Source organism: Gadus chalcogrammus, chromosome 22, assembly GCF_026213295.1.
Source record: "Gadus chalcogrammus isolate NIFS_2021 chromosome 22, NIFS_Gcha_1.0, whole genome shotgun sequence".
Taxonomy (NCBI): Eukaryota; Metazoa; Chordata; class Actinopteri; order Gadiformes; family Gadidae; genus Gadus; species Gadus chalcogrammus.
The window spans coordinates 7,625,601-7,644,950 of record NC_079433.1 but is presented as its reverse complement, the minus strand read 5'-3'; the positions used below and the strand labels follow the sequence as shown (position 1 = coordinate 7,644,950).

Below are 19,350 nucleotides of genomic sequence, written 5' to 3'. Positions count from 1 at the left end.
ATTAAAAAAAAAACGATTATATTAGTTTTTTGATTGTTTGACGCTCAAATCGAGATCGAAATTTGCTTAACCGCCCAGCCCTACTTGTTACTCTGACATAAATGGTTCATTCCTCAAGCAAACTACAAGAGCCGTCACTGAATTGGCATGTATGTTCCATGCGATCCCCAAAGGTCATAGTTCAGATGTCGGTGGAGTTCGCCCAGCAGTCGGAGCTGGCACGCATCAGCAAGCGGGGCCTCCAGATCTCCTCCTCTATGCAGACTCAACCCGAGGAGGAGGAGGAGGAGGAGGAGGAGGAGGTGGAGGAGGAGGAGAGGGAAACCCAAAAGTGCGGTCCGAGGGTCCTGGGCACCTCCTCCATTCAGACCCGCCCCAAGATTGAGAAGAAGAAGAAGAAGAAGGAGGTGATGGAGGAGAGGGGGACCTCCTCCCTGAAGGAGGTGGAGGGCTGCGGGAAGCTGGAGACGGAGGTCAGAGAGCTGACCTCGGAGGTGGTCCGGCTGAAGGAACAGCTGAGGAACGCTGCGTGGGCAGTCCAGAAGGTCAGTGGAACGTTGTTGTACAAGCACACCTCAACGAGGGCCTCACTGTTCACTATCTAGTCATTCAGCAGATGCTTTCATCCGTAGCGACTCATAGAGAATACAAACACATTATGTTTTAGTTATTGAGCAGGTAAGGGTTAGGGTCTTGCTCAAGGGTTGCCTGCAGGTAGACTGAGGACATTGGGGATCAAACCCAGAACCTTTTGGCTGATGAGCTTTGTTTGTTTCAAAGGATTGGTCTAATCTCCTTCTGCATCTTGGCCTTGTTTCGCGGCAGGTTTTGGCCTGCGTCTAAACGGACGGGGTGTTTACGTAAGCTTGCCTGGTAATCACATGCGTCTAGATAAATGTTGTCTGCCCTATCTTGTAGCGCCCACAGCCTTCTAAGAGCCAGCTTGATAGACGTTGAAGAGTAGATTTTAGGTAACGATAATTCCCACAGCGTTCTAGTGAGTAATATTTGTGATCTGATTGTTCCTGGTGGGTGTTAAAAACCTACCGGGTATAATCACAGATTCCTGGGGTGACTTAATGGGCTTTTGAGATGCAGTTCATTCAGTTGCTATGGGACCAATTTAACACTTATTAGATGGAGCTCAAGTCCCTGTTGGGTTAAGCATTCTCTCAGCTTCAAGAGTGGTAGTTGGTGTACAGTTTGGAGGGTTAGTTATAGAGAGGGTAGTGTAGAGTGATGGTTAGAGAGTAGTTTAGGGTGCTAGTTAGGTAGTACTTTCGATTAGTCCAAAAGGGTTAAGCGTGTCCTATCTCTGAACTAGTTTACATGCTCTGACTCAGCTATTTCCTTTTTCCGGAGGGAGAAGGAAATAAACCCTATTTATTTAAGGTTCATCTCAATAGGGACAGACAGAGAAACATGGACACATGTGAGTCATCCGATGTTTTTATCCTAGTATTTCTAGCCAAAGCTAATTTATGTTACTTTAACCTAGTGGGGCTTTTGTTTAAAAATAATAATACAGATGAACATTATTAAAAAGTAAGAAAATGGAAATGAAATAAAATGGAAAATAATAAAAGAAGACAAAGTAAAAGAAGACAAAAAAAAGCATTGTAAAAAAACAAAGTATGCAAGCATGATGTTGCTGAATTATCCACAATTTTGTGATTCTTTTGAAGGTCTCAAATATAGGGATAGTGGTCTGGCAGTGAGTTCAATAACTTTCTTCCCTCTCCCAGCTGAGGCCTTACTCAACGCTCCTAGCGTCACGCCAGCCTCTGCGACCACGGCAGTGATCCTGCCTCAGCCACTCGTAGCCCTGCGTCAGAAAGGCTTTGCGCGCGTCGTTTGTCGCATCGTTAGGAATTGCGCACGCGAGGCGACGGCTGCCATCATCGATCAGCGTTGTGCGCCGACGGCTGGCTTCATCACACTTTCACGATGGGCTCAGTAGTCGAGCTACATCTCTCCCAACCGCCGTTCCTTAAGCCAAACACTCTCAAGTGCCTGAAGACGTGCAACTTTGTACTTGGATGTCTTTTCATAAAATTAATGAAAAGACTATATGATATATAAATATCTATTATATGCAGTCAGATTTATTATTAATGTTCATATCAAATCGTACAGAATATTACTTGAATGACCTTATGTTAGAACTTAATGTTCTTCACGGAGGTTGTGTAAAGGTGAAAGCACTCCCTGTAGCTCAACATGTGTTGAGCTATTCTGCCGTTCATACTGAAGGGATTCTTTGATATCTAACAGTGGCGGTTGGTGCCTGAAGGCTAACGCAACACGGTGACTCACAGCACGGATAGTTAAGGTTGCGTTTCGCTTCTGCAACAAATAGTTATGCCGAAAGGCTCTGTGTCAGTGAGTCTGTGCCACAATGTCAAAAAAGTCACGATTCATTGACATCTGGTGATTTACTGTCTATAACACAAAAATGATGTCTCTGATACTACAGGAGTTTGTACCAGAAAATGAACAATACAGTATACGTCAACCTCTTCGACTAGTTTATCATACATTTTTTCGACTAGTTTATCAAAAAAAACTTTTTTTCCCTGGATGGCTACTAAACTTTAACGGCTACATTAACTTAAATGTAGCATTAAGTCTTTACTGCTACGTGTTCCGGTTAATTGACGACTAACTAGAGGCGGGCCCTGACGTGTGAGACCCTTTTTGAGAGGTGCGCATCAGGTACGGCGGCGGCCTCCGTGGGCTACACCCATGACTTTGAGTCCCTCGGCGCAGAAGTGCAATCCCCTCCTTTGCTCTCTGGTGGTCTCACGTCGTCACAGTTCCTCTTCCCCACCAACAGGGGGAGCCGCCTCCTGCTCTGCCACCACCACCACCATCGCCACTCACTGTTAAGAGTGGAGCACACCTGTTGCCATAGCAGCACAAAGATACTACTGTTGTCTCCCAGCAGTGGCTCCAAGAGCGAGCCAGAGAGGGAGGGAGTAATCAGGGTGTTTGCGGTCACTCTCGCATAAGTTCCGCGTTTGTAGCCGCTTGCACTTGGCCTGGTTTTGAATCTACTTTTAATAATGGTGGCCAGCGAACTCTGAGGCTGGACTGTAGTGTAGTGCTGTGTGTTGTCTGGGGAAGGTGAGGCTGCGTTTATAGACTGATGATGACGGGGTTACTGTCTGTCTTGTCCCTGCTGCCCCTCCAGACCGTCAAGAAGAAGAAGGAGAAAGAGGAGGAGGAGGAGGATGGGGAGGAGATGGGGAAGCCTGGAGGAGGGGACATCGCCACACTTGAGTCCAGCGGTCTGGAAGAGGTCACCTCGGAAAGGTAGAGGCGATTGTTATCATGGTTATACGCTTTTATATTAGGCCTTTTAACAATGCAACACACACGGTAAAATCATGAACATTAATATTGCAGACGGCTCAGTCTGTAGAGTGTAGTTTATATAGTATGTGAGATTATTTTTATACCATGCCTAGACTGATACTTCAGTCTAGACATTGGTTTCAATAAAACTTGGTGATGGAACTACAGCTACACACGCATGAGGGATAAGAAAATATATACGTTTATATATATATCTATATTAAAACATGCTAATTAATGGTGCTGAAAGTAAGATGCGAGAGCTGTAATTCGTTAAGAATGTCATCGGCCATGCATTATGCTACGAGTGAGTTTGATGCACTGTGAACATGTTCCTACTTTCTACTCTGCCTGCCACTGCATGAGCCAATTAAGATATTAGAATAAACTCTCTGCTTATTTCTGACCAATCGGGTCATAACTTCTGCAATAGACTCTGGGAATCCACCTCGCCTGTCGATAAAAAGTGCATGAATGGCACATTTGATTAGACACATTCAGTTATTTTTGTTGTTTCGTTTTTTAAACCTTGCCCGTTCTGCTCTTATCTACTCATAATTCTCTCTTTACAACTTTCAAATCTTACCTACAGCCCCAAAAACCACCACTAAAAATGCACTTTATTGATGCATTTCCATTCTTTTTCCAATTTGTGCTTTCTGCTGCTTTGATTATCTGTCTTTAGTGAAGCACATTGGGTTGCCTTGTATGAAATGTGCCTTATAAATAAATTTGCCTTGCCTTGCAGGCAACCAAAAAATGCAGAAGTAACGTTTGTTTCCCCCTCCACCCCTCCGCCGTCGTCCCGTAGGAACCTGCTGCGGGAGCACAACTACCGACTGCACCAGGTGCTGCAGGACGTCCTGAAGACCACGGCGGCCGCCGAGGAGACCATGGGCCTCCACGTGGAGAGCCTGCGCCTGGCCTCGGCCGCCGAGCCGCCGCCGCCGCCGCCCAGCGACGCTGGCCTCCGGTCGGAGGCCTCCCTGGGGAGGCTCCACACAAAGCCCTTCAGCCTCTGTTCCGCAGGCAAGTCCGTCCAGGGTTTCTTGGTAGAGGAGCAGTCCTACTCCTACGAGTGGGAGTGGCTCACGCTCTGATCGAACCTTAACCCTAACCCTAACCCTGACCGATACGGGGCGATCGGAGGGAGCGATCAAGGGTTTCTTGGCAGAGGAGCTTCTCCTGCTCCTACGAGTAGGAGAGGCTCACGTTCTGATCGCCGCCGTACACTACGGGGCAATCGGAGGGGGCGATCGAGGGTTTGGTAGCAGTGGTCGAGGTCGTGGCCGAAGTCATTAAGAACATTCAAGCATCCTGCCCTTTTTGAGGTTTCCCTCGTGGAAGAACAAATTAGAGCTTGCTAATTGGTAGCTCTTGCTAGCTCACTTGTCTGTCATTTGCTTGCTTGTCGCTTTTTCAGAGGGGGGGGGGGGGGGGGGTTCATAAAGTTTTTGTTTCAGGGGAAGCATGAAATACTTGAAGCGCCGGACGTCTAACCAGTTCAAACTGGGCTAAACGATATCAGTGCAGCTGCTTTATTACTTGAGGTCAACGCGATGGCAACTAAAAAAATGAAAACTAAAGGTCAAACTAGTATTGTATTTGCTAAAATTCAAACTGAACAATGAAATATTTCCGTCTATGAATGATTGATTGATTGATTGAGTGCTTGCTGGTTATTTTCTTTTGAATTATTATTAATTGAATTGACATGCTGCTCGTATTATATACTGGGGGGGAGGGGGGGTTCTTATGGGGCTTAGGGGCTTTGATACAATTTTATATGGCAAATGTGGATTTGTAAAGCTGCTACTTTGATTAAAAGTTCAAATCATTAAACATGAAGTGTCTGATGGTCACGCCTTTTAACACAGGAGGAACATTCCAATCATTTGGCGGCAGATGGTAGAGATTTAATGGGTTGGTATTTTACAAGAGAAAATTGCTGTCACTAGTCCTGCAGACCTTGTCTAACTGGTTTACAAGAAAGGCTGTTAGGCCCATCAAAATGTCATGTTAATGACCTTGTAAAGAGTTCTACCATTTTAATTACAGTTGATTCGGAGCCGCCATCGTAGGGTTGCTTATCCCATGAATCAAACATTTAAAGTTGCACTGAATTGACACTGATGACGGTGGCATTGTACAACCTAATAATGATTATGGTGTATTGATCAATTAATAAAAGTACAAAACAATACAAATATGTTGTTTTGCCCTGCAGGGTTTGATAGATGGGTAAAATAATGGGTGAATTAAAACACACAAAATGCAAAGTAAACGGATCCCAGATGGAGAGAAAAATACTACGTGTTGTACTCTCTATCCAGTCTATGGGTCATTTGCTTGTGTTAGCTCATCTGGTAGAGCCTGGTGTTAACACTGCCGAGGTTAGAGCTTAAATTCCCACTGGGGCCAGCCACGCTAAAAGAAACCTTGATGTTCTTATAAACTTTGTTTAAATGAGGTGACCAAAAGGGTGTTTATGATAGTCCTTTATTTCATAATGATCAGGCCTGTTATTGCTCAACTAATGCCAGAGACACTGCACTATAAAATTCAAAATAATACAACTTCTGCATTTATCCAATCTTATAAAAAGTGATTACACTTGATATCGTGAAATCTGTAGTGAACGTTTATTTTGTGCATTGCACCTTTTTAAGTCGCCTACCTTCATCTTGAGTTCCTGTTTAACAGCGGGTCCATCCGGTTCAGAACAGCATTGTGTTTGAACCACTCCTTCAATACACACCCCAGGCTTGGTCACATGATGTAGTACACAATGTCCTTTATATCCAGGTCAACATTGAAGACCAGACACATTTAAAACTTATCCACTACTTCAATTGTTGGCCCAAATGTATATTCTGGGATTAATGAAGCCCATATGACCTAACATTTGTTACCTTTTTATTTTAGTTTTGTTGGTTATGATTGAATTCAATGTGAAGCTATCTAATAGTGTAAAAACATAATTTTGCACCGTAAGAGTGTTCTTGTTTGATTTGTCTGTTACTTTTAACCTGAGGGTTTTGCCGCAGCACTAACAATCATTGGCCTGTTGGTGGTAGCATGCATGCTTCTTATGTATAGAAAGGAATTTTATAGTTTTTTTACAGTTTACCGCAATGTTGTCCCAAGATAATATTTGAAGTTGATGACTCAGTGCATATTCTAACTAATGTTACTCAGGCACATATATTTCTATACCGCAAACACTTGTCCATATGTGTGCATCTATGGTGTATGTACTTACTTAAACTTAACCTCTTTATCAAGCAATTGAACTCCCCTTTGGTGAGAAAAATCGATCCCTGCATCCCAAGTACAGGATTGTTAAACTGTATTGAATGCTAACTAACGTGTGTGTCTATTTTGTGTGTGTTTGTGTGTGTAATTCCAGGTTCTGCGGCAGACAGCTTCCAGGGCAGTGAGTCGAGTGCGGATGAGTCATCCATCGCCTGGTCCGGTGTGGCGGAGGCCGACGGAGGCCCAGGGGGGACTGTGGCCCCGGACGACCCGGCCCTCCTGTCCACAGGGGTCCTGAGCTTGCTGGAAGACCAGGAGTCCCTGCTGGGAGCCAGTAGCCGGCTCCAGAGGGCCCTGGAGCGAATGCTGGTGGCCATCGCAGAGAGCAGCGACCAGGTAGGAAGCAGAGATCAGCCGGCACGGAGCCCGGGCACTCCCTGGCCCAACCTCATCACTGCACTCAATTGTATTGTCGTCCTTTTTATTGTTCTCTTTTATTATAACAATGTCATGGCACTTTAAACCTGCACTATGTCACCTTTTGGCTGCAGCTTTTAACTCCATTGAAAAAATTATTATTAATTATTAATATTTTAATAAGAGAGTTTCACAACCGAGTCAATCCATCCAGGGAATTTTTCTCTTTCTAATTATTTTTAACTGTAGCTGCAACACAGACCACTAGGGGCTTCTAATAAGAAGTTCTACGTACTGCAGGTTTAAGGCAATTTTTAAAAAGTTCATCACCGCTGTGGCTTAGAACTCTGTTACTTGAATGTTACACTTTGCTGCAAAAAAACACTTTATTATTATATACCTATCAAGTAAGAATGACATAATAAAGCAAATCTGTTTCTACATAAATAAAAACAAACCTGTTATAAACCTATGGGTGGGTAAGACTCATAACATAGAACATATATATGCATAGAAATATGAAAAATATGTTTGTCATAGTTAGTAATCTTCCTATATTTAAATTTGTGACATAACTTGGCATCATAAGTACTGTTACTGTCATAGTTTTAACGTTGGCAGACAAAGTCTATAATCAGATCACAATACATGTGGTCCTGTTTCTATAAGAATGAACGGAATGTGTGAGTTGTAAACAGCTGGGTTGGTTTGTTCCTAAATCCGACCGACAGATCTAAACACTACGTCAACACACTATGCTTTATTCAAAATGTTGTACCACGCAAGCACGCAAACACACACGCAAACACCACGCAAACAGTCAGTGCATCATGTATCCATGTTAGTCTTCCAAGAGTCCAAAAAAAAAACGACAGAATAGGGATGAGGCTGCAGAATTTACACCGTCAACAAAGTTGTGCGGCCTAGAATCTAGTGACAATAGGGTCGTCTCATTCCCGGCGGTTGCCTATAGATACCAGACCCCATTTGCATGAGCCCCTTTGTCCGGCCACTCGACCTATCGGAATTCTGCATCAAATAATAGCCCTACCCCCCTTTAGCCTGTCCACGCACTCACACACACACACACACACACACACACACACACACACACACACACACACACACACACACACACACACACACACACACACACACACACACACACACACACACACACACACACACACACACACACACGAGTGTCGGAGCCTCAGATCCCAGCCAGAGGCCAGCGTGCGCCAGGCTGTTTCATGTGCTACGCTAACTGTGATGCACTAATTGTGCTAAGCTAACTAGCTAGAGTCTTCCCCCTTGGCTAGTACGCACCACATTACACACGGCAAAATGCCCTTTATCTTGGCCATCTAAAAATAGCACCCGGTCTCTGGCCAAGCGTCACTAAAGTGCGCTATGACTCGCTGAGTGCACGGTCGGCACATAGCATGATGAAATGTATGTTTCAATAATGTAGGTTTTATTTTTCTTATAAAACGTTTGCATTATTTAAGACACTTTTGAGTTGGTTCCTCAACTCTCGAGAATTGATCCAAAACAACAAATGAAATTAAATGGTACACACCGCATTTCATCTACTATCTGAATGAATGCAGTAAATGAGATCAAGCATTTGCACATGTGTGCACATATCATTTATTCGCATACTGGTCCTGGTTTTTGATGTACTTTAAAACTGCACAATGTACGTTTTAAACTGGAACTACTTACTGCATTATAAAATATCTGAACTAGAAAGTTTCTCAAGAATTAAACGTGTCTTTCCACGGGTCAATCCATCCAGGGACTTTCGTCTTATTCTAGTTTGATTACCAGGCTTTATTCTGCTCTATTTATGCCCAGCTCAATCCACGATATTGCAGATTTAAGTTATTTGGGGAGGTAAACTCCAAATGTAACGTTTTCTCGCATTGCCCGAATTTAAACAATCCCTGGTTTGGATAATTGTGTTTGTTTGTGCATGTGTACGTGTGTGTTTCTGCGTGAGGGTGTATTGTTAGCCCACTATAAGTGAGCCAGTGTTAGACTGGTTAGTGCATTCTGAACCACCACAGTGAGTGACTTGACACAGACCCCACGGGGCATCCATCTTTCAATAAAAACATGTTTGACAAGCCCCGGCTGTGTATCCCATCTCGTAGCTCAACGCCCTGTCTTCCACCACTTCCCACGGACACGTAATTATAACGTTTAGCAATCAGCTTGAACAGCTAGCGGCTAGCAACAAACGATCCTTACCGCTACGACTACCACTACGGCGATCGATTGAACAAGCGTTTGTCTCGTGAGTTATGGCCGCCACTACGACTTGGTATCAATCAGTGGATCACCCGGAGTGGCGGTTGGTTCCGGCGGAGAGCTCCTCAGGAATGTTGTGGTGCATCTATCGCTGGTTGGTCGCCATGGCGTTTGGTAAATGATTTTCCCCGACGTGGTGATTGCTTTGCTTACTCGCCACAGTGGGTCAGTGAGGGTTGACCCGGTCTGGATTGTGGCCTGTGTGCGTTTTGAGATTAGAACGACACTTGAACGAGGCAGAGGGAGGAGGAGGAGGAGCCATGAGGGGGAAATAATCCTCAATGCTTCAAAACGTGTATATTATCCTAATCAAAATGGTATAAGCAACCTGTGTCTACATAGTCTGATTGTGGTTCGTGTGCGTTTTGAGATTAGAACGACACTTGAACGGAGGAAGAGGACGAGCCACGTGGGGGAAATAATCCTCAACACTTCAAAACTTGTAAATTATCCTAATCAAAATGGAATAAGGCTTACTGTGTCTACAAAGACAGTGGATCCAGTTTGACAAGTTTGTGTCAAAGAAGAAAGAGAAGGAATATAGGGTGTGTGTGCAGGGATTCTTTGTATTGTGTGTGTGGGTGTGTGCGTGTGCGTGTGGGTGTGTGTTTCTGTCTCGGTCTGTCAGAGAGAGAGAGAGCGTGTGAATGAGCTTGCGCTGTTTGCAAATCTACCTGAGCTGACTCGGCCCCGGGGCTTGAAGACACACCTGCGTCCCGCCCCGTTCTGCAAGGCACTTATCCTGATCTGTGCACACATAGGAAGTACACGGACAGACGGCTGGAAAAAAAACACACACTGAAAAACTGGGACATTGGGATTTAATCCTTTTTTAAGCCTGTCCTTCTGGATAGCGACCTATGAAAGTGACAACACCCCGGTGAAGGGAGAACAGGGAGCAAGCAAAGGGTTTGGTTGTGTTTTGGGTGTTGGAAATCAAGGAGAACCGTCCGGAACGAGTACATGAGGTACCGTCGCATGAGGTCGGAGCACGCTGGCCGTGTGGAGCAACTGACGGCAGAGCACGAGAGAGGGGGGCAAGAGAGCAGCAGCGAGAGGGAACTAGAGCGAGCATGGCCGAGCGAGTGTGTGTGTGTGTGTGTTTGTGTGTGTGTGTGAGAGACGGATAGAGAAAGCAAGGCAGAGAGTGCGTGTGTGTGAGATAGTGAGTGGGAAATAGAGGGAGCAAGGCAGAGAGTGTGTGTGAGCTAGTGAGAGGGATAAAGAGAGCAAGGCAGAGAGTGTGCGTGAGAGAGAGAGAGGGAACAAGGTAGAGAGAGAGACACTGAAGGAGAGCACGACCTGGATCAGACATTTCACCCTTCACTGGCTGCACTGACTTGGAAAGAAACAATCAAGGGGAGGGGTAGCGCTGTGAGGGGGAGTTGGTGGTGGTGGTGGTGGTGGTGGGGGGGGGGGGTTCCCCAAGGGCTAGGCTTCCCGGCGGGTCACGGTTGCCACGGCGGCACGGCATTGTTGACGAACCTCCAGTGAGCGAGCACAGAGAGAGAGCGAGAAAGGGAAAGAGAAAGGAGAGGGAGAGTGCGGGGGGGGGGTAGGCTAGTCGTCAGGGGGGGTGTGCGCCGCGGTTACGGCTGCACTCCACTCAGTAACCAGAGAGAGACGGAGGGAGAGGAGGCACCAAGAGAGCGAGAGATTACCAGGCAAAGAAACTCAAAACCATTCACTCGGGGAAACACAAAACATTCGTTTGAAGGACTTACCTCCACGTGGTCCGCGGTCTGCGTTCCCCCCCCAGGACCAACCTCCAGCCCCACCGGGCTTAGGGCGCTCCCCAACACGGGACTATGACTCTCGTCCCGGACGCGAGCGGACGTCCTACCTCCTCGGCGGCCGTACGAGTTCTCCCGCTCCTTGGGCGAGGATTCCACATCTCCACCTCCACCTGACACCTGGCGGACTCGCCCCCCTCTGGCTTGACATGTGATCAGAGGTGACGCTAAAGGAAGGAGGAAAAGAAAAAGAAAAAAAAGAGAAAAGCCACTACCTCTTCAGCCGCGCTGAATGTTGACTCTAGCCGGAGCCGGGCGCTGAGCGAGAGACGTAGGAAGGAGACTGCTGTTGCTCTGAGCTACTGCTAACAACCTCACCTACCCCCCCCCCCCCCCACGGAGTATCGTGTGTATGTTCAGTTTGTGGATATCGGTTGACCTGATTGGCCCCCGAGGAAGCATCGGTGAGGCAGAGAAGACTGTTCCCATGGAGTACGACGGAACGAGACGGTTTGATCGACTGTTGTTTTAAGAAGACAAGAAAAGTCAGTTGGCCAGTCGCCAGCCGATGTTTGAGTGAGCGACGCCGTTGTCAACACCGTTGTCGGGCAGTGAGTCTCGGCGCAGTCCCCCCACCGCCGCCATGGATTCGTACAAGTCCTACTGGAACTCCAGCGCCCACAACAGCGTGGTGTGGCTGGACGGCGTGGACCAGGACGTGTACGAGGTGGAGTCGCGCGTGCCCCTGCCGCGACCCTTCCCCTTCACCTCGGTCCTGAACGAGAAGAACGCCGTGGTGGTGCAGACTCAGATCTCCCACATCAACCACCGCGAGAACGGACACCTGCTTAAGGTGGTGTCCAAAATCTCCCTCCCCACGCCCCCCTATACTGTAAGTGTTTGAACACCGGGGGTGTCTTGGTGTTTTTGTGGATCTGTGGAGGGATTCAGTGGGTTGGATGGGTTAGTGGTGTTGGATTCATGGTTGAAGGTTCTGCGCTTCATGCAGGTTGGGCAGAGAAGCCCCTGTGTCAAACCTCTGTCAAGCAGTCTCCTGACTGCCCTGTCAGACCTTGCACTTCTGTTGATCTTCTGCCGGTGTGTTCTGTACAAACATACTTTTTTTCTGCGTATACTTCAAGTTGTCGTTAGTTTCATTAGTTCTACTTTTCGCCCTGGGGTGGTTTCATGAAGTCACGCATGTGTATCGGTTGTCTCGTGTGTGTGTGTGTGCGTGTGTGTGTGTGTGTGTGTATGTGGGGGAGAGTTTGTATCTGAGAAAAGGTCACAGTTTCCTGGTTGCCAGTGCACACGGTTATGACGTGACCTTTGCTCAGTGAGATAGGGATATGTGTTTTGGAGATTCTGCCAGAGTTAACCGTATGGATGTTTACAGTAGAGACGTTCACTGACTGTGTTTACCTCTTGTCAGAACCAGCCGGCTTTCTTGAGCCAAAAAACGTGACATCACTTTAATCTCAGCATCTCAAGGAGTGTCTTTGCGTTTCACATTGAAACCGACATTAAACTGCCATCAACTACATTGCCAGTTTAAAGTGACTCATAATAGTAAAGATAAAATAAATGCACTGTATATTGTCAAGAAAATTATTTCACTCATCTTTAATCAATGCGCTGAGCCGAAGTTGACGGAGAGAAAACAAAAAATGTAAACCGGTGCTGCTCAATATAGATAGATAATAAAATTGGGATAAACATATGCTTCAAAAAAGTTGTTAATATACCTTGTTGTAGTCTAACCTTGTCAATACCTACACTAAGACATAGCTATGCTAACCATGTCATTACCCACCCTCATTTAAAGCTGCTTTAATCCTGTCAATAACTACACTAAGATGTAGCTATGCTAACCATGTCATTACGTACTCTAACACAAAGCTGCTTTAATCTTGTCAATAACTACACTAATACATAGTTGCAATAACCCTGTCAATACCTACTTAGGGTCCCACCCAGGTCTTCTAAGGGTCAGACATCAGGTCAACTTTCAACACATTACGTTTGCAAGTGCAAGAAAATACCCCAAAATTTAATTTGGGTGCTGATTAGCAGATTCTTCACCAGAACACATCAGCCACCGACTCTCTTTGCCCTCTCCCCCCTCCCCCTCGTTGTCTCTCCCCCCTCTCACTGGGTATCTCCCCCCTCTCACCCGTCGTCTCCTCCCTCTCCCTCGTTGTCTCTCCCCCCTCTCACTGGGTGGCTCTCCCCTCTCCCTCGTTGTCTCTCCCCCCTCTCCCTCGTTGTCTCTCCCCCCTCTCACTGGGTGTCTCTCCCCCCTCTCCCCTCTCCCTCGTTGTCTCTCCCCCCTCTCACTGGGTGTCTCCCCCCTCTCACCTGTGGTCTCCCCCCTTCTCCCTCGTTGTCTCTGCCCCCTCTCACTCGTCGTCTCCCCCCTCTCCCTCGTCTCTCCCACCACTCAAACGTCGTCTCGCCCCCTCTCACTCGACGTCTCTCCCCCCTCTCACGCGTGGTCTCCCCCCTCTCACCCGTGGTCTCCCCCTCTGCTCTCCCCCCCTCTGCTAGCTGGAGCACGCCCGGGTCACCCAGACGGAGCTGATGCGCGAGTCCTTCCGCCACAACCAGGAGGTGGGGGAACTCCTTCAGCGGCAGGAGGAGCTCCAGGAGCGGCTGGCGGAGGAGGCGCGCGCCCGCGAGCAGCTGGCCCTCGAGCTGCACCGGGCCGAGGGTAAGGCCCGCTGGAGGGGGAGGGCGTAGTGGTGCTCCTGTTTTACCTGGTTTAAAGAGCCACTATGTTATCACCGGCTGCTGTTACAGGACAGGGTCAAGGGGTGCCCATGAAGAAAGTCATGCCGGGACAGTGTTTCACTCACCGCCACGATCGGGACAGGTGTATGCGAGAAAAGTAAAGCTGGCCCCTAATGCTGATGATTGTAACTTTCACTGGGGGCCTGAAATGATTGCCTTAAGGCCAGTATGTTCCAGACTCAGACCCATTGGCCCGACTGGACCAGGGGCCAAACATTTAAATGTTAAACCCTGACCCCGTACGTGTGAGAGTACACCCAGATGAACGATGGGGGGGATCAATCAACATACCTTGGTACAGTCACTGGGTAGGCTGGTAGGCCTGGTCTTTCGGACATCATACATCTGTTTGGAGGTCATCAAACCTGATTACTCTTTAGGGTTTAAAGGGTGCAGTGCAGGGGTTTGGGTTAGACTCTATCTGTATCCGCTGTCTAACCCCCTGTCTTCTCCTATAAGACACACATTTAATGTAAGTCTCTTTGGAAAAAAACATGGAATTATAAACAAGCTTCTCTGGCCTGTCACCTGATTTAGGGTAATTTCATTGTTGTCCCTGGGGTAAAGTTCAGAGATATGGTTATATTGTTTGATTCTTTGATTTATTCCTGTTGTATATATGGCTTTATTCTTTGCATGCTATGGTTATGGCTTGTTTATGAGTTATGAGTTATCAGCCCGTATATCAGACAAGCGTCACATTGCGTTGCCTTTTAGTGCAATGTGTGTATATGTTTGTGTTTTGTTTTTTAGTGGTGTGTGTTTCGGAGGAGGGAATCAGCTGTCCGCTTTAGTAGAAAGTTTATTAGCATCTGTCGTCAAAAGACAACAAATGATAGTCTATGACACCAGTGTGTATCACTTCACAGGATCTGACTAAACGTGAGGGTCGTTCTGCATGCACGTGCGCTGTCGAATGATTGTGTTAAAAATATAATGATGAGTACCTGTCTTTGGGCATGTGAGGGATGTGAAGAGAGGATTGTGATCGCTAAGTCTGCGAGTGTTTGTGCGCCGGTAAGTTTGTGTGTGCGTGCTGACCTGGTGTGTGTATTTCCCCCAGTCAGAGACAGCTGCTTGAAGAGGGGGCTTGAAACACACTCACACTCACACACGCGTACACACACACACACGTATGCACACGTACACACACACACACGCACACACAACAAACGCACGTTCACATTCACAAACACTTAATACACTCAAGCCATTCTCCATAACCACACGGTGTGGTCACAAAAGGAAACACAATATTTTCTCCAGGCTTGTAGGGGAAATAAAAATAGATTTTGGCCCATGATGAACAATGGTGAGTGATATCTTCACTCTCCTGAAGACTGAGTGTCTGGGGGAGTATCCCGTATGATAGTATGTTATCTATCCTCGTGTCTTAGCATCCTGGTTGGCTGTTTGAGTCCTGGTTGGCTGTAATGGGATAAAAGGTGTTGAAGGATGGTCAATATTTGCCGTCCTAAAGCCGGATCATCTCGTGTCAGGCCCGGCTGTATGTGCAGAGGAAGTCCGGATGACACGAAAAGTTATTTCTTATCATTCACGCCCCTCAGCATAGCTATGAGGAATTGTTTATAGGTGCGCTGTCGTGCTACCATTTTGTTGGGCGGATCGGGCTGGAAGAAATGAAACTTGTCTGTGTAGATATTTATTTATATAGATTTCCACATTCCATTCCATCAGCCTGGGGCCCAGTCGATTGCAGCGCTGCGGCCTCAAAGCACCGAAGATCAGGGTTCGATTCCCAGTTCGGAACGCATGCGACACGTTCATACATCCCCAGAGTCTCCAGGCCCAAAATAACAACTGGAATTTCCTTGTTGAGTTTTCTTGCCATGGTCGTGTTTCTACGCCGCTGACACCAGGACAGCGTGAGCTCTCTGTTCTTTTGTGTCCCTAATCTGGAGCCCGCCCAGACGCAGGGCGGGGGCCGCATCTCCAAACTGGTTCTGAACCAGGCCCCGAGAAGGAGAGGATCCTCCTCTTGTGGAGGAAACAATAACCATTAGACGAGGCTGGAAACCACAGCAGCCACCCACCCTGAGGTCCTGGGGAGGGCAGCAGGAAGAGACGTGGGCTCGTGTTACCGTGAAGCCCGTACACAAACGCACAGACAAACACAACGCTACGCAAACACTGACAGGGATTGTGTTATTGGCAGACGGATGAGAAATGATCGCAAGGCAAATCGACGCTCATTCAAAGGAAGGTTTATAGAGGAAAGATCTATCTAGAAATCGGGGTAAATGTGTAATGCATCGATCATTCATGATATTTACATTTAGTGCATTTAGCAGATGCTTTCATCCAAAGAGACTCATAATAAGTACATTTGTCATAAGAGGTGAAACAATTATCGCTGTCGGTACAGTAAAGATCATCATAGAACTAAGTGCAAGTACTAACAATCGCTAGGCTAGGGATAATCACTGATATTGAAAAGTAATTGGACACAGTTGAGTGGGTTGTGTCAAAGCGTGATTATGAGTCTGTCATGAGGTTTTGGGAGCCATAAATCAAAAGATGGAAGCATAGTATATCGGGCGTTAACCATTTTTCCTTTCTATTCTCATGAATGAGATCCATGCTTTTTTTTTACTCCCATCATGGGCGAGCACACATTGACCTAATGTACCTTCTTTGTGTGCGTTTTGTTCCTCTGAGTTTCGCTCCCCTTCGCGTTGTCAATGGGTGTCGTCTGGCTGCATGCATCGGTTTGTTTGATTTGTGCGTCTCTACGAGACCGGGCCAACACCCGCCTCTCCCCGGGGGGTATAATTGGCTTATAAATCACTAAGGAACCCGTTCTCTTCACACCACCACCGCGACTCTTTCCATGGAACAGATTCAAAGACAATCTATTTTAGTTCATGAGTCCATCCAGGTATACTAAAAAACACATTCACTAATTAAAAAATAATAAACGAAACAGGGAGGTTTTCGAATCCCGTTATCTACCGGTTATGTACGCAGAGACGCAGTTTCATATCGGCAGCTGTAACTACGTGAAAATGAATGTTAGTCGTAGCAACGGTCGGCTGGTGAGCTGAGGATGCACCAGAGAGGTGATGTGTATTTGACGGCCGTCCACTCCTTAGGCAAATAGGGCACAGTGTGAGGTGGCTTCTGAAGTCTTTGTGGAGTTTAACCAATGTTACAACAAAGATGAAATTCATCCTGGGTGTAGGGGCTTTTCCTTTAGGTCACATGCCACACTCGCACACGCATGCACGCACACACACATATGCACGCAGATACACAGTATGCATTAACTGGTTTTCAGGTTAAGACTAGTTGTTAATGATTATTTTATTTAGAAACAACAGGGATACCCATGAGTAAATCTTTTATTTTATTAATGTTAATATAACATAGTTTACCAACAATATGATCTCTACAAATGTCCACTGAAGTAATTGTGTGTTTGTGTGTGTGGGGAGGGGCAGGTGTGAGAGTGTTCGTGCGTGCGTGTGTGTGTGTGTGCGTGCGTGCGTGCGTGCGTGCGCAAGCGCTACGACTGCTGCTTACTGACCTGTGACAGAATGTGGGAAAATGGATCAGTGCTTCGTTGTCCTCTTGTTCGTACACATCCTGTATAGTAAAATGGGTCAGAAATGCCGCCTATTGTGAGTGCATGGCACACACATGCTGTGTACTAGGTTGCCGTTGTTTGTGTACGATTCGGCTTGTGTTTGTTACTTTTTTGGTGTTGTTCCTCCTGTGTGTGTGTGTGTGTGTGTGTGTGTCTGTTTGTATTTGGGTTGATTGAGGGGTATTATAAAGATACGCCACGTAGTGTGTGAAAGCAAACATTGCATGTCTGCAAAATTTCCCAGGATGAATATCAAGGCATTCTATAGTAGATGTTTGTTTCCACTTGATCCCCCTTTATTTATATTCTCTCTCTCTCTCTCTCTCTCTCTCTCTCTACCTCTCTACCTCTCTACCTCTCTACCTCTCTCTATCTCTCTCTCTACCTCTCTCTACCTCTCTCTACCTCTCTCTCTCTCTCTCTCTCTCTCTCTCTCTCTCTCTCTACCTCTCTCTCTCTCTACCTCTCTCTCTCTCTCTCTCTACCTCTCTACCTCTCTCTCTCTCTACCTCTCTACCTCTCTACCTCTCTCTCTCTCTCTACCTCTACCTCTACCTCTACCTCTCTACCTCTACCTCTACCTCTACCTCTATCTCTCGCCCCACCAGGTGTGATTGAAGGCTACTCAGGTGAGCGAACGCTCCTGGAGGAGCAGGCCCGGCAGAAGGAGGAGCTACAGCTCAGCCTGGAGCAGGAGTTACAGGTGACAAACCCAGGCTGTGTGTGTGGGGGTAGAGTTTAGCCTGTTGAGATGCAATGAAAAATCCTGCCAGGTGTCATTTTAATATATTAAATCAGTAAGCCACACTCTCTCATTGGGATACATGCACTGATTACAAAATATATCGCCACGTTAATAAGGCTTCCATTTCCTCGTGTTTTTTCGTGTGAAACCCCGCCCCCTTTGGTTTGACCACGCCCCTTTCCTCTGCACCCCCAGGTGACGGCCAGCCGTCTCAACGAGCTGGAGCAGGAGCGGCTCCTCATGCACCAGGAGAAGGAGCTGCTGGGCAGACAGCAGGACGCCATGAGGGAGACGGCAGGGCCTCGCGAGCTCCGTACGTATCCCACAATGCACCGGGGCCACACACTTACTCATCAGTTTTACAGTTCAGTTTATATTTTTCAGTTGAGATTTTTCTCTGCGTCTTTTTTTAGCGCTCGGCAGAAGAGTAATCTTCCGATAATAAACATGACACTGAATTATGCCATGCACTATAGAAGTGTTTTTTGCGAGAAAGAGGGTGTTGTTTTTTTACCTCCTTACAGCCATTCACATTCCACAAGATCCACAAGTTCGCCTACACTTTGTTCTGCGCTGTCATTGATTTTTAATCTGTACAGGATGTCATCAGTTGTCATCCATGTTATTTACTCTCTCTCTCTAGTTTTGGGTATTTAATTTCCCCACACCCAGAGCCTCATCATTCTTGACATATTATAACATGTTAATACATGAAACTAATGCAGAGCTATTGTGGAATTTCACCGTTTTCAAATTGTGAACATCACCGTTTAGTTGAGGTGTAGGGTAAACCAGCTCCAACTGGGAGGTGTGGGGAGGAATGGGTGCTGTGTATTTGGTTGATTCTGTATTCATTCTATGATTTGAAATTCCATGAAGTTTCCAGCGGATGCAAAATAAATTATTATGATTAACAAAATTAAACAAATGACATTCAAAGCTTTCCTGTAGAGCTTGCCACAGCCTGTATCCTATGTAAAGCCTAATCAAATCCGGTGTGGACATTATTTTTATGAAACTATATGCTTTATACACTGTATTTTTTTTGTAATCACATTCATACAAATGGTGGATTCATTTCTATCAAAGTAGGATAAATTTTTATCATTCAAACCTCAATAGTTATGTAT

At 46.5% G+C, this 19,350-nt stretch overlaps 1 protein-coding gene across 1 annotated transcript in view; it reads left to right on the top strand.

Moving 5' to 3' along the window:
- Nucleotides 1–19,350, top strand: part of akap9 (A kinase (PRKA) anchor protein 9) — a 74,899-nt gene that overhangs the window by 28,002 nt on the left and 27,547 nt on the right. The window contains exons 15-22 of the mRNA XM_056583456.1: nt 174–290; nt 333–545; nt 3,194–3,315; nt 4,169–4,386; nt 6,767–7,008; nt 13,626–13,788; nt 18,084–18,178; nt 18,416–18,533. Of these exons, the coding sequence (XP_056439431.1) occupies nt 174–290; nt 333–545; nt 3,194–3,315; nt 4,169–4,386; nt 6,767–7,008; nt 13,626–13,788; nt 18,084–18,178; nt 18,416–18,533 (1,288 nt within the window). The remainder of the gene's footprint in view (nt 1–173; nt 291–332; nt 546–3,193; nt 3,316–4,168; nt 4,387–6,766; nt 7,009–13,625; nt 13,789–18,083; nt 18,179–18,415; nt 18,534–19,350) is intronic.